Consider the following 12816-nt stretch of genomic DNA (forward strand, 5'->3'; position numbering starts at 1 on the left):
TTTAGTAGAGGCAGGGTCTCGCTCTTGCTCAGGCTGGTCTCGAACTCCTGAGCTCAAACAATCCGCCCGCCCCGGCCTCCCAGAGAGCTAGGATAACAGGCGTGAGCCACCGCGCCCGGCCCCACACAATGGCATATTATTGAGCCTTAAAAAGGAAGGAAGTTCTGACACTTGCTATGACATGGATGAACCCTAAGGACATTGTGCTAAGTGAATAAGCCAGTCGCAGAAAGACAAATATTCTATGATTCCACTTATTTGAGGAATTAAAGTAGTCAAAATCATAGAGACAAAAAGTAGAACAGTGGTTGCCAGGGGTTGGGGGAAAAGAAGAATGGGGCGTTAGTATTTATGGGGACAGAGTTTCAGTTTTACAAGGTAAAAAGAGCTCTGGAGAAGTGTGGTAGTGATAGCGGCACATTATGAATGCATTTAATACCACCGAATTATGCACTTAAATATGGTTAAGATATAAATTTTATGCTGTGTATTTTACAATAAAAAAGTTTGATGTGGTAATAATGCAAACTCATATCTGCTTTGTTTTATTAGGACTTTCGCCAGTTATCCCAGCTACTCAGGATGCTGAGGCCAGAGGATTACTTGAGGGCAGGAGTTTGAGGCCAGCCTAAACAACGCATCAAGACCCTGTCTCTACAAAAATTTTTTTAAAAAATTAGCCAGGTATGGTGGCAAGTGCTTGTAGTCCCAGCTACTCAGGAGGCTGAGGCAGGAGGATCACTTGAGCTTGGGATTTCGAGGCTGCAGTGAGCTATGATCACACCACTGTACTCTAGCTCAGGCAACAGAGAAAGACCCTGTCTTTTAAAAAAAAGGTTTCAGAAGGGGCAAAACCAGGAGAGGACATGCTAAGCAGCTCGGTACTGTTGATGCTCCGGGAAGCAGCCCCATGGACTGCCATCCCCAATTCTGGCCTTTCCCAACACCCTCTGTGATGTGTCAGCCACGAGGGCACTGTGATGAGTTTTATTGACCTGACGGCTGCATTCCCATCAAATCATGCCAAAAGAGAGAAGATGCGCATCTCCTCCCTGTCTGGCAGCAGTGCCAACAATGCAGGGGTCCAGGATCCCCCACTACGATGACTCTGGTACTGCTTGAGCCTTCGCCTGAGCCCCCATAAGACACCATAAAGGTTTATTTAAGGCCGATGGGCAGGCAGGGGCAGGAACAAAGACACCGTATGCAGACAGACATGACAGACATGTTACCTGCAAGTTACCCCATGCTGACTCTGTCCCTGTGGCACAGCAGGAGACAGCTCCTGGTCCCCGTACCACAGGTGGTGGGGACCGCTCTGGCGCAGTCAGGCCAACGGTTCCTTCCTCCAGGCGCCCCGGGATCATGCTCCCGTTGGCCTTCTCAGACAGCACCGTCTCAGGTTCCAGCTGGCCATGGCCTGGATTAAGTTTAAAATGCCGCGCAAGTCCCCCCTTTCCTATGTAGGATTTTTCACAAGTCTGACACTTAAAAGTTTTGGGCCTCAGAGAGCAGCTTGATAAGTCAAAGAGCGCCTGCTTGTCCCTCTGGTCCTCATCTTCTTCCACACTCAGTTCTGAATAATCGTCAGAATCTGACGGATGACCATCAGCCAAATCCTCTGTTTTTATGAATTTATAATCTTTAGCTTTATATTTGGGAGGTCGAGATATCCGTCCAGAACGTGTTTTCACTTTTAAAGATTTTTTTAGTTTCTCAGTATGTTTTGTATGTGAGTTGGAAATAAATAAATGAGCTGAACTGGATGAAACAGATGTTACTGCCGGCGGGTCAGAGGCTGACAAAGGGGCCAACGTGGAACCCTGTCCGTTTGGGGGCTTGGGGGCTGGGATGCTCTTCGCAGGGACTGGTTGGAGGGCAGGCAGTGGTCTCTGTACAAACACCTGAGCAGGAGGCTGAGCCGAGTCACTCAGGAAGCATGGCTGGGGACTGGTTCTCACGAGGGGCTGCACCCTGAGCAGCTGAGGGCTGGCGATGCAGAGCCCCATCAGGCTGGAATTCGTGCCGGGAGGCTGGCTCTGTCTTGCTGTTTTGGGCTGGATGGTGGCCAGAAGGGGCATTGGCCTTTCCTGGCCTTTAGTTTCTCCAGATGTTACCTTGACACAAATGGCTTCTAGTTGCTTAAATATAGAAAGAGGAAAACAAGAAAGAGAAAAGAAGCATTATGCTTATCAACATTTCCATAATTTTGCTCTCATCGTAAATCCACTATCGAATTTTTTTCTAAATTATGTCTTACATATAAGAGTCTATGTGACATGTTTGTACTGTTTACAGTGGTGTTTTTCAAACCTTTCTGACTACAGACCAGTGATACGTTTTACATCATGACCTAGTACACATGTGCAGAACATATCTGCACATATAAATGAAGCAAAAAGTTGATGCCATTCCTAAATAAACGCCCTCTAATGGTATCTGTTCTACATTACCTTTTTAAAAATACTAGTTATAATCCACTAAATTGATTTCATGAACCATTCACAGATAATATCCTTCTTTATAGTTTTACCCATGTGTTTTACCTGGAGTTCTTAGTACTCTCAATTGGACTCAATTCAATAGGTGGGTTCATTTTTTTAAAAAAAGTTTTAAATGAAAATCCGGAAACCAAAAAAGCCATAAAGAACAATGTAGCCCAAGTTTCTGCCACCTACCTTATGACATGCAACATGACTAGTTCCAGTAAAGCCCTCTGATATTCTCCCAACTTACATGCCCTTTTCTTGACCCCATCCCGAATTTGCTGTTTATCATTTTTATATTTCAACATTTATACCGCATATGTAGATATCACTAAAAATATATAGTTCTGTTTTGACATGTTTTTAAACTTTATATAAATGATATAATCTCCTGTAACTTGATTGGGCTTTCTCAGGTTTTTACTCAGTTTTGCTTCGTGAAATTTATCCATATTGCTGTGTGTAGCTCTCAGTGGTTCATTTTCTCTGCAGCATGAGTACATCTCCTGCTCATGGACAGGTAGTTTCCAACCTTCTGCTCTTACGGTCTGCTCTGAACCTTCATGGATGTGTGTATGTGTGTGTGTGTGTGTGTGTGTGTGTGTGTACATGTGTGAGTTGCTCCAGGGGCACATACCTGGGAATGGGGCTGCACATCTTCAACTACTTTTTACAAAAATATCTAACAAGGTTTTAAGTACATGTTCTTTTTGAGCCAGCAGTTCCACTTCTTGAATTTCACAAAAAACACTCACATGGGCACAAAGATGTATGTTCTAGCAGGTTCAAGGCAGCACTGTCTGCAACACAAAAACACCTAGCAAAGGGAAGGGCTGCCTTCAAGGGCATGCCACAGACATTTATTGAGCACTGACCATGTCCCAGAGACTCTGGTATAGGTGTCAGGGATACAGCTGTCACAGGCTCAGGAAGAGGATGGAGGCAGCAAAACAGACAAGCCTCCTGTCCTCACAGAGCAGAAATAATGAGCACTTTCCTCCAGGGAGAAAACAGACAAACTTCATTGTCCAGAGCAGGGTTTCTAAACCTCGGCACAACTGACATTTCGGACCAGTAATTCTTTCAGTTAGTTCTTTGTTGTGGTGGCTGTCCTGTGCATGAGAGATGTTGAGCGGCAACCCTGCCTCTACCCACTAGATGCCAGTACCATTCCCAAGCCAAGACAATCAAAAATGTCTCCAGACATTTCCAAATGCGCCCTGTGGGGCAAAACTGTCCTCAGTTAAGAACCACTTATTTGGGACCACCAACAGGCTCTCTTTAGACTCAACCCTCTACTAGTGGAGGGTCAATAAAAATGTCACATGGGGCAGAATAAAAACCCTCACTGAAATCAAGCTGGAGTATGGCTCTTGTCTGTATGCATGTTATACGCTACTATGAATAGCAGAGATGATTCAACATTTTGGTTTATGAAGAAGTGTCCAGAGCTGGTGCCAATGCCCCATGAGTCCCCAATTCCCGGGCTACTTGTGAATCAAATGACAATTAGATTGATTTTGCATATCCTTCAAGAACCTTGTTTCATTTCACTACCACTTAGAATTTCTCTGAACTCCTGGGATAGTACCAGATAATGCCATTAGATGAATACACACATGCACACACATATACACACAACACCCCAAATCCTATTGTTTTAGGATTACCGCAGAGGCAAAGCTGGTCTAATAATTTATTTATCTGCTATCTAAACTGATTTACTATGTGGGTATTATACTTATATTTTTGTTATGTATTTATTTCATTCAGCAAACTCTTATTAAGTATCTCTGGATGGGATACATAAACACTAGCCAAGCCCTAGTCTCACCCTTGAGATGGGGGGTGGTTTCCCCTGCCATGCCTCAGTCCCCACAGACCTGTTGAATCTGATATCCTGGGGCGGATCTGTCCTGAGATCTGTCCTTTCAAAAGCTCCCCTGGTGGTTCTGAAGACAGACAAGATTCCCTAAAGAACGCATGCAGACAGGTGAGGCAGACAGGAAAACAATGACATCATGGCACAGCAGGTGCAATCAAAAGACAGGAACACCCCAGAGATGATAGCGTTTCCAGAAGAGGAGATCTGAGGGGTGCCTTGAAGGCTGAGAATTTTTGCCAGGAGAAAAGGGGCATTCTAAGCGTAAGAAAAAACGTGCAAATGCATGGATGCATGATGAAAAAGGGCACGGCATGCTGGATGGGACCAGAAATATTTGTGAAGTGGGAACAGAGGATGAGGAGAGGCCAGAGCCTCAATCTGACCCACAGGAGTATCCACTTGGTCTGTGCTTCTGATCCATTCTATCCTCCTCAGTGAGCCTCCTGCGTCGTATAAATGCACCCCACCCCCAGCCCTGGAACACGGCCTCTCCTCTTCTGCATTTTCCACTCAGACCCACTCTTCCAAATCTAGTTCAGATATTATTAATACCTCTTCAACAAAGTTGCTTCTGACCCCCTCAGACAGAAATAATCTCCCTTTCTCTGAATGCATTGTTCTTTATCTATATCTCTAGCTTCTTGACCTTGATGGAACTTATCTAGGTCATGTTTTACCTCCTGTTATTTCATAAACTCCTTAGGGGCAAAGTACACTCCGGTTTGCCTTTGGGGCCTCCATGACACAGGTGGGGCTAAAAGAGTATTAGCAGAATGGGCCACAAAATGTACATTATTTCGAGTGCATGTAGAATTTATATCATCTCCATTATATTAGCTACATAAGTCTATCATGCTGCCTAACCTTCAAGTCTGCTTTCATTTTATGGAAAATGTTTTATTTTTGGACTACTTCCTAAGTTGCCACTCCAAATCCAAAAAGCTGTGGCCACAGTCAGCCAGGTGTAGAGTACATGGGCTCTGAAGTGCAGCCCTACACCTAAGCGACTTTGGGCAAAGTCACTCAACCTCTCTGAACTTGTTTCCCACCTGCAAAATGCTGATACAAAAACACGTTTGGGTGGCTCCTGAGAATTAAGCAGCCCACCCCAGTGCCTGGCACAGAGCAGGGGCTCTGCAAATGGCAGCCATGGGACGGTGGCTGCGCTGGGTGGTGGCGTGCAGTCTTCTGACTCAGACTTGCTGTGAACAACCTATGTGGGAGTCATTTGGTTTTTCTGTAGAGAATATGAGCCAGAAAGCTATCCTTCCTGCAAACAAGGACCAAAGCCCAAAAATGTTACCCAAGGTCGCAACTCTAGGAAGTATGGTGTTTGGGCACAATCATACTTATCTCCCCAAACTTCAGTGAAGACAACTCTCCGGTCCTGATGACCAACTGGATACAACTCTCAGCTGCAAAAATCACTGTCAAAAAAACCTCAAACAAAAGAAGAGTATTGGTTCTATTCTCTGTTATTTCTTCTAGTGGAAGAAACTCTCTTCTTTGAGCAATTTTGGAGTGAGAAGAACTTTGCCGTTTACAGCCCCATCACTGGAAGGGGCTATGATTTTACGGATGACGTGTAGGACCTCCAGCCTCAGGTGCTATGCTGGACCCTCTGGGAGACCGTTGTAGTTCCAACTCCCTTAGCAGCCAAGAGTTCTGTTACCCGGGAAATAAACCCACTGAGAAAGGACATTTTGTAGTATACAGAGTGCTTTCACGTATTCCATTCACTAAGTTTGTATCGGGAGCTGTACTGGGCACTGGGGTTACAAATGTCTGGGCCTTGGTACTTGCTGTACCTTCCACCTGAAAAGCTAAGTTGGTTCCTTTTAATCCATTCAGGTCTCAGCTCCAGTGTCAGCCCTCAGGACCACCCACTCTAACGCAGCGCTTGTCACTCCCAGAACCTGCCGTATGTTCATCGAGTGTGTTCAAGGCTGCACCTCCTGCACTTCACGGCAGAATCCAGGACACGGAGAACGCTCAATAAAGGCTGAATGAGCCGACAAAGGCCTGTAAGAAGAGGCAGCACGGAGGAGCCCGCAGGGCTGTGAAAGCAGAGAAGGCACGAGGGCGTCCCAGGCAGAGGGCCCAGCGTGAGCAAAGGCTCCTAGAGCGAGGCGCCTTGGAGGTGATGATACGCTGTGACGGCGACAGGTGGGGGCTGACTGCCGTCCCTAAGGAACTCAGCCAGGGGACGCCCTGAGTTTTAACGCGGGCGGATGCTGGCCTCTCTGGCCGAGCAGCTCCAAGGCCGACGAGCTTGCCCCGCCGCGAGGTCTCAGCCCCTTCCGGGCCTCAGTTTCCCCCACGTCCCTCCCGGCGCCTCACCTGGGGCGGCAGCAGGCGCGGCGGGCGCGGGGGCTCGGCGTCCGGGCCCCGCTGCAGGGCAGCCTGCTGGGCCGCGTCCCGCAGCCGCCGCGCCGCGTCCTGCAGCACGAAAGGCAGCGGCTCGGCGGGCGGCTGCGCCTTCGTCACCTGCTCCAGGACCCGCCGCAGCTGCTCGGGGCCCAGCGGGGCCACGCGGGCGGCGCTGTCGCTCTGGCCGGGAGGAGCCCGGCCGCCGCCGCCATCCTCGCTGCCGCCCTCAGCCTCCGGCTCCGCGTCCGCCATGGCGGCCGAGACGGGGACTCGAACCCGGGCCGCCGAGCGACGGCGGCTGGAAAGTGCGTCACCTGGGAAAGGGGCGGGCTACGAGTGCCCCGCAGGCCAAGACACCTCGGCAGGCAACTGTACCTGGCCGGGTGGTTCGGCGGCGCGATCTGAGCGAGCCCCGCCCTTCGCCAAGTCCTGAATCGGCCCAGCAGACCGGCCTCACTTTCTTTTTTTTTTTTTTGACTGTGAATATAGTTTATTTAGTCATTTTTGTTTACAACTGAAACTCTGGGAATTCAAAATTAACATCCTTGCCCGTGAGCTTCTTATAGACGCCAGAAAAAGTTTCAACCTTGTGTTCCACATTATTCTGCTGTGCTTTGTCCAAATGAACCTTTATGAGCCGGCTGCCGTCCAGTTTCACGCGGATTCTCTTGCCCACAATTTCACTTGGGAAGACCAAGTCCTCAAGGATTGCGTCGTGCACGGCTGTCAGGGAGCGGCTCCTGGGACGCTTTTGCTTATTTTTTGTACGGCTTTTTCGAATTGGTTTAGGCAGAATTCTCCTCTGGGCGATAAAGACAACATGCTTTCCACTGAACTTTTTCTCCAATTCACGTACTAGCCGGACTTGAATTTTCTGGAAAGATTTCAGTTGAGGAACAGGAACAAAGATTATGATAGCTTTCCGACCACCACCAACTTCAATTTCCCTGGCCGCCGTGATGTTGAGCTCCCGGAGCTGAGCCTTGAGGTCCGAGTTCATCTCCAGCTCCAGCCGGCCTCACTTTCTTACTGCCTGTGGTGGACGTATTTAACTTCCAGCTTCCACCTCCTGCAGGAGCTATCCCGGATCTCCCCAGCCGAGGTCTTTGGGGTCCAGAACCCCTGGCCTAACACTTATCACACTATCCAAATGTTCTCAAAGTCACCATGCATGAGAATCACCTGAGAATCCTTTCTGGATACACAGATTCCTGGGCCCCACCTGCACACATTCTGATTTATAGATCCAAGAGGGGACCCAAAGTTCGCATTTTTAACAAGGGTGCCCCCCAAACCCCCAATTTTTCCTACATCGACCCACCCCATCTCTATCCACCAATCCAGACTGGGTGCACTTTGAGGGCAGAGATTATATTAATATATTGCTCATTCGGTGCCCAGAACAGGCCCTGCCCCAGAATACACGCCCAGGGAATGAATGATGGATGGGTGAATATGTATGAATGAATGAATGAACCCACCCTCCTCACCTTTTAATCCTATGCATCCAGCTTCAATGCCTCTTCTTCTTCAACCTAATCTCCTCTCGTTACTGTGGTGGCTCTGTGTGTCCTTCCCACCCTGTCTTGTAGCTGTAGGTATGGACACATGTCTCAGCTTCTCCCCCTGAGGAGGGCAATAGGGCAACAAACACTCGGTAAGCACTCGTTGGGTGAGTCACCATTGCCTGCCCTGTGGGGTATACAGTCTAGGTGACAAGAAGGAGGAAACTGGCATTTGCAGCACACTAAGATGAGTGCCATGATGCCAACAAGGGGGAGGCTGGGGGCCAGGCTTGTGTCAGAGAAGGTTCTGGAAGACCTTCTGATCACTTTTTTTCCTCCAAAAGATCATTATCATAATCATCAATACTTACAGTGTATTCGCCATGCTTCCTGTTGTGTATTAATTCATTAGTGGACTCACTAAGGGTTGGCTGGCAAGGAGTGGGGTTTGTGATATTTGTTTCAATTCTTTAATCATGTCCTTTTTGGTTTTTAACTTTTCAAAGAAACCCCTTCTCATCCTCCCATCCTCAGATGTCAGAAAGGTCCCCTCTTTGAAATTTGGATGATTTTCTGAAGAAAAAAAGAAAAGAAAAGAAAAAAGAAAGGTCCCTTCAGACTCCTAGGCCAAGAACTGCCCCTATCATCTAGAACAGGTACCCCATTTTATCAGCTTTTTGAGCCTGTTGGGAAGGAAAAACTTTACCCTCTTAGGTTACATGTTTGGGAGACTTTGAATTAAATTTACAGAAGACAGATTAAAAAGAAAAAAGACAAAATTAAACCATGTATTTTTGTTAATGTACCGAAGAAAGCTTACAGAAAAATGTGACTCCATGAGGTGGATAGAATTTGGGACTTATATACCATATTAACAGGGAAAGGGGAGGGGCAGAAGGACACTTTGGGGGAAAAAAGTCTTTTAGGAGAGATGAATAGATGGGAGATGCGATGGTTTTGTGACAATGTCTGTGTAGGTGTGATGCCAACTTCTCCTCTCCAGTGATGAGTCAATCTTTCCTAGTTGCTCCCCAGGAGGGGATTATGACAATTGAGTTCTTTTGGGAGACTCTGCTTTTTAGCAGATAAGAGATTTTAGGAACTCAAATGCCTTCTGCTAAAAATAATTTTAATGCCACAGTGGCCTTATTCTGAACCTCAAGTTCAGGTAAGTATGTGCTAGGGCAGCAATCTCCACCAACTCTTCCATGCTGTGTCCCTAGATCTCACAAGGTGCCTGGTACACACATATTGCAAGGTGTGACATTCACTGTGTGTGCAGGTGTTGATTTTAGGTGTCAGCAGTCCCAGGTTCTCCTTCTAACTTCGTTTATAACAACAGTCCCATCAGCCGGCGTTTATTGAGCACTTTTACTACACCCTGAGCACTTATCAAGGGCTTAAGCCTGTGGTCTGTGGACTTTGAGCTGCTAGTAATACTTACTTAGGTCAGAGCTTAACACATACTTGAGGAAAGAACGAATAATACAGTAGAGGTTTCCTCGGTAGATTTTTCCAAAACAGCTGGAGCTCCTGCTGGATCCCGATATAAAATGGCATTGACCCTAGAAAAATGGCTTTTGTTAAATTGAACACACCAGACCGAGCCAGGACGTGAACCACGGGTGAGAAATTCACCCACTGCCCTCCAGCTGCAAAATGCAGCACCAAGAGGAAGAAATGTGAAGGTTAAGATCTCTCTGAAAAGAAAAAAGAAAAAAAGCAAGAGAAATTCCAGATGCTTCCACAACCAGAGCGCCTCACTAAAGCATGGCAGTCCTTCCCTGGCCGGTCACGGGCTCCGTGTGGGTTGGGACTTGTGTCTCTCGTTTCTCGTCTGCTGCGTCGCGGCCGCGCGCGTACTGGGCTCTCCACACACGTTTGCGGAATGAATCGATTCCAGACCTGGACTTGCAACTCTAAGAACTCCGAGAACACTGGGGTCCCCGCGAGGGCCTCGGAATACTACTTGGTGACATCTGTGACACTGTCTTCATTGGGCAGCACCTCCAGGCAAGCCCGAGCCTCGAGAAACGTCGTGGGTGTGGGCGTGTGTTATTTGCATCTGTTTGGATGGCCGGAGTTCCCTTTAAAACGATAGATCTTGAAGGCCTAACCAGTGACCTCCTAAAACGGACCCTTTCGCGGACGTTCGGGGTGACTGGTGGCCGTCCTCACGCGCGCGTCTCTCCCCAGGGGGCGCCTGGGACAACTTCCCGGCCGAGTGTGGCAAGATTCCGCGCCTCCCTGCTGTCTGCACGCCCCTTAGAGTCCTTGAATGGCGTGTTTTTTAAGAAACGCTCGCAAAATGAAGTTTTGAATTTTAAAAAGTAACACACATGGCCCGTACGGGGATCGAACCCGCGACCTTGGCGTTATTAGCACCACGCTCTAACCAACTGAGCTAACCGGCCACCCGATGTTTGGCTGCCACCAAGCCACCTACAAGGTTTCTAAGACCACAATGGCCCGCTAGTGGAGAAGTGCCTCCCCGCTGGGTCCGCAACGCTGCCTGCCTCCCGCTAGGCTCCTCCTGCGACTATGGTCTTCCTTATGGTCATCTCCATTGGCCGGATGAAGAAACTGAGGCCCAGGGGGCTTCAGGAAGAAGGGGGGCGGTGTCCTGCAGAGAATCGGAGGCTTTCACAGGGAAAATGCAAATTGCACAAAGGAGGCTGAACTTGGGAGTAAAAAGATTTCAAACATTCCAACTCAACGCTATTTTTATTATCTCGGAATCCTTGCAGCATGGAGACTTCGTGTATCAAGAGCCTTTAGTATGGTTAAATGAAGCTCAGAAAATACAGAAAACCGGACAAAGGAAAAAAGAACCGCCGAATTCCCTACTGCCCAACCAACAACGGCCGCTGGGGTCTTGGCTTCCTTCCTGCCATTTTTTTCTCATTGTACAGGTGTATTTAAAAATGTATGTTTGGAACCCAGAGCCTTGTTTAGAAGAATATAAATTTTTTGTCTTGCTTTTTGTACTTAATATTCTATCATAAGCATATCCCTAAGTAATTGCAAATGTCATTTCATTATTGTTTTCTTTTTTGCAAGCACTTTATCCTGTGAACAGAACATGTCATTTTAAATGGTTCTTCCATGTTTCATCGAGTGGATAAGTCATAAGTTTTCTCTCCTTTCTCTCTCTTTTTTTAAACGTCTGGAAAAATGCTTTCATTTCGCTCTCTCTTGTTAACTGAGCACATGAATAAATCACATGCTACAAGGCAGAAGGGTTAAATAGCTACTGAGTGGGCAACTGGACAGTACCCACCCCAAAGTGATAGGGCCTGTAGGCCAAAAAAAAGGAGAAAAAAATGCTAGGAAGACAAAACTCGACCATGTCCACGCCCCAGCCTGTATGTTCCTGGGGCCTATTGGTCTCTGAGAGGGCCTGACGGTGCTGTACTGCTGTGCCCTTTGCGGCTCCAGGAGCTCAGGAAGGGAGCACGGGAAAGGAGCTCCAGCTTTTTCACGCTGTCTGCTCCTCTGCTCTCACTACTCTGATAAACTGCTTCGGGTGATGCATCATCAGGGTTCCCTGTGGCAAGCAGCAGACACCAAATCTAGCTGATCTTAACAGATTTTATTGAAAGAATGTCAGGCTGCTCACACTACCGGAGGAATGCTAGAGGACCAGGTTTAGAAAAACTGACTGTCAAGACCCAACACTCATTAAGCCTGGCAGTGCCCTGGCCCTGGGCAATCAGCTGTGAGTAAAAGAGATCTAATTCCTATGCTCACAGAGCTCACACTTTAGCAAAGAAGACAAGGTGTTAGAGAGAACAGGGAAGCTTAGGTGTTGTGCAGAGTGCACATCAACCGTGCTAGGAGGTTGGACAAGTTTCCTGAAGCCTGGGACACTTAACTGTGTCCAAAGAACAGGATGAATGAGTGTAGGTCAAAGGGTGTAAAGCTTGCCCATGCTGCAGACATCCTGTCCATTTTTCTTACAGCTGAATGCCCAGAGCACGCTGTCTGGCCTACTACATGTTCAATAAACAAGAGTCAACTGGATGAATGAGTTAATTCAAAAATCATCTTACATTTTAAAACAGTCAGATCAAGTCATTTCTCTATTGAAACTCTCTCCTTCTGGCCCATCCCTAATAGTCCTGCCAGATTTAGCAAATAAAGCTTCAGAGCCTGCCGAGGTGTCTCACACCTGTAATCACACCGCTTTGGGAGGCCAAGGCAGGAGGATCACTTGAGGCCAGGAGTTCAGACCAGCCTGGGTAACACAGGGAGACTCTGTCTCTACAAGGAGTTAAAACGAATTAGCCAGACATGGTGCCATGCGCCTATAGTCCCAGCTACTCTGGAGGCTGAGGCAGGAGGATCCCTTGAACCCGGGAGTTCTAGGTTGCAGTGAGCTGTGATCGTGCCACTGCTCTCCAGCTGGGCTGAGGGAGGTGGGGTGGGCCGGTGGGGGAGTAAAGGTGAAGGCACGGGTGAGGCCTGCAGGGCAGTGCAGTGCCACCCACAAGGGTGCCAAGGTGGGCTCTGGAGCTGGCAGAGAAGTTTTCTCCTCCAGACTTCTTCCTCCACTTCTCACTCCAACTTA

General features: G+C 47.9%; 1 protein-coding gene, 1 non-coding gene and 1 pseudogene across 3 annotated transcripts in view; all 3 read right to left on the bottom strand.

Moving 5' to 3' along the window:
- ZNF839 (zinc finger protein 839) overlaps positions 1-6993 on the bottom strand; it is a 41615-nt gene extending 34622 nt beyond the window's left edge. Inside the window, exons 1-2 of the mRNA XM_012647057.1 lie at positions 6712-6993; positions 1233-2141 (exon numbers count right to left, since the gene is read on the bottom strand). Of these exons, the coding sequence (XP_012502511.1) occupies positions 1233-2141; positions 6712-6993 (1191 nt within the window). The remainder of the gene's footprint in view (positions 1-1232; positions 2142-6711) is intronic.
- A 224-nt stretch (positions 6994-7217) lies between these two features.
- On the bottom strand, positions 7218-8067 carry LOC105812583 (annotated as a pseudogene). The gene is made up of 2 exons (XR_001137617.1): positions 8037-8067; positions 7218-7758 (listed from the first exon to the last, which is right to left on the bottom strand). The product of XR_001137617.1 is annotated as a 40S ribosomal protein S7 pseudogene (transcript).
- A 2519-nt stretch (positions 8068-10586) lies between these two features.
- Positions 10587-10660, bottom strand: TRNAI-AAU. Its single transcript has one exon. It is a non-coding gene; the product is annotated as a tRNA-Ile (tRNA).
- Positions 10661-12816: the final 2156 nt, after the last annotated feature.

Source organism: Propithecus coquereli, unplaced genomic scaffold, assembly GCF_000956105.1.
Source record: "Propithecus coquereli isolate 6110/MARCELLA unplaced genomic scaffold, Pcoq_1.0 Scaffold256, whole genome shotgun sequence".
NCBI lineage: Eukaryota > Metazoa > Chordata > Mammalia > Primates > Indriidae > Propithecus > Propithecus coquereli.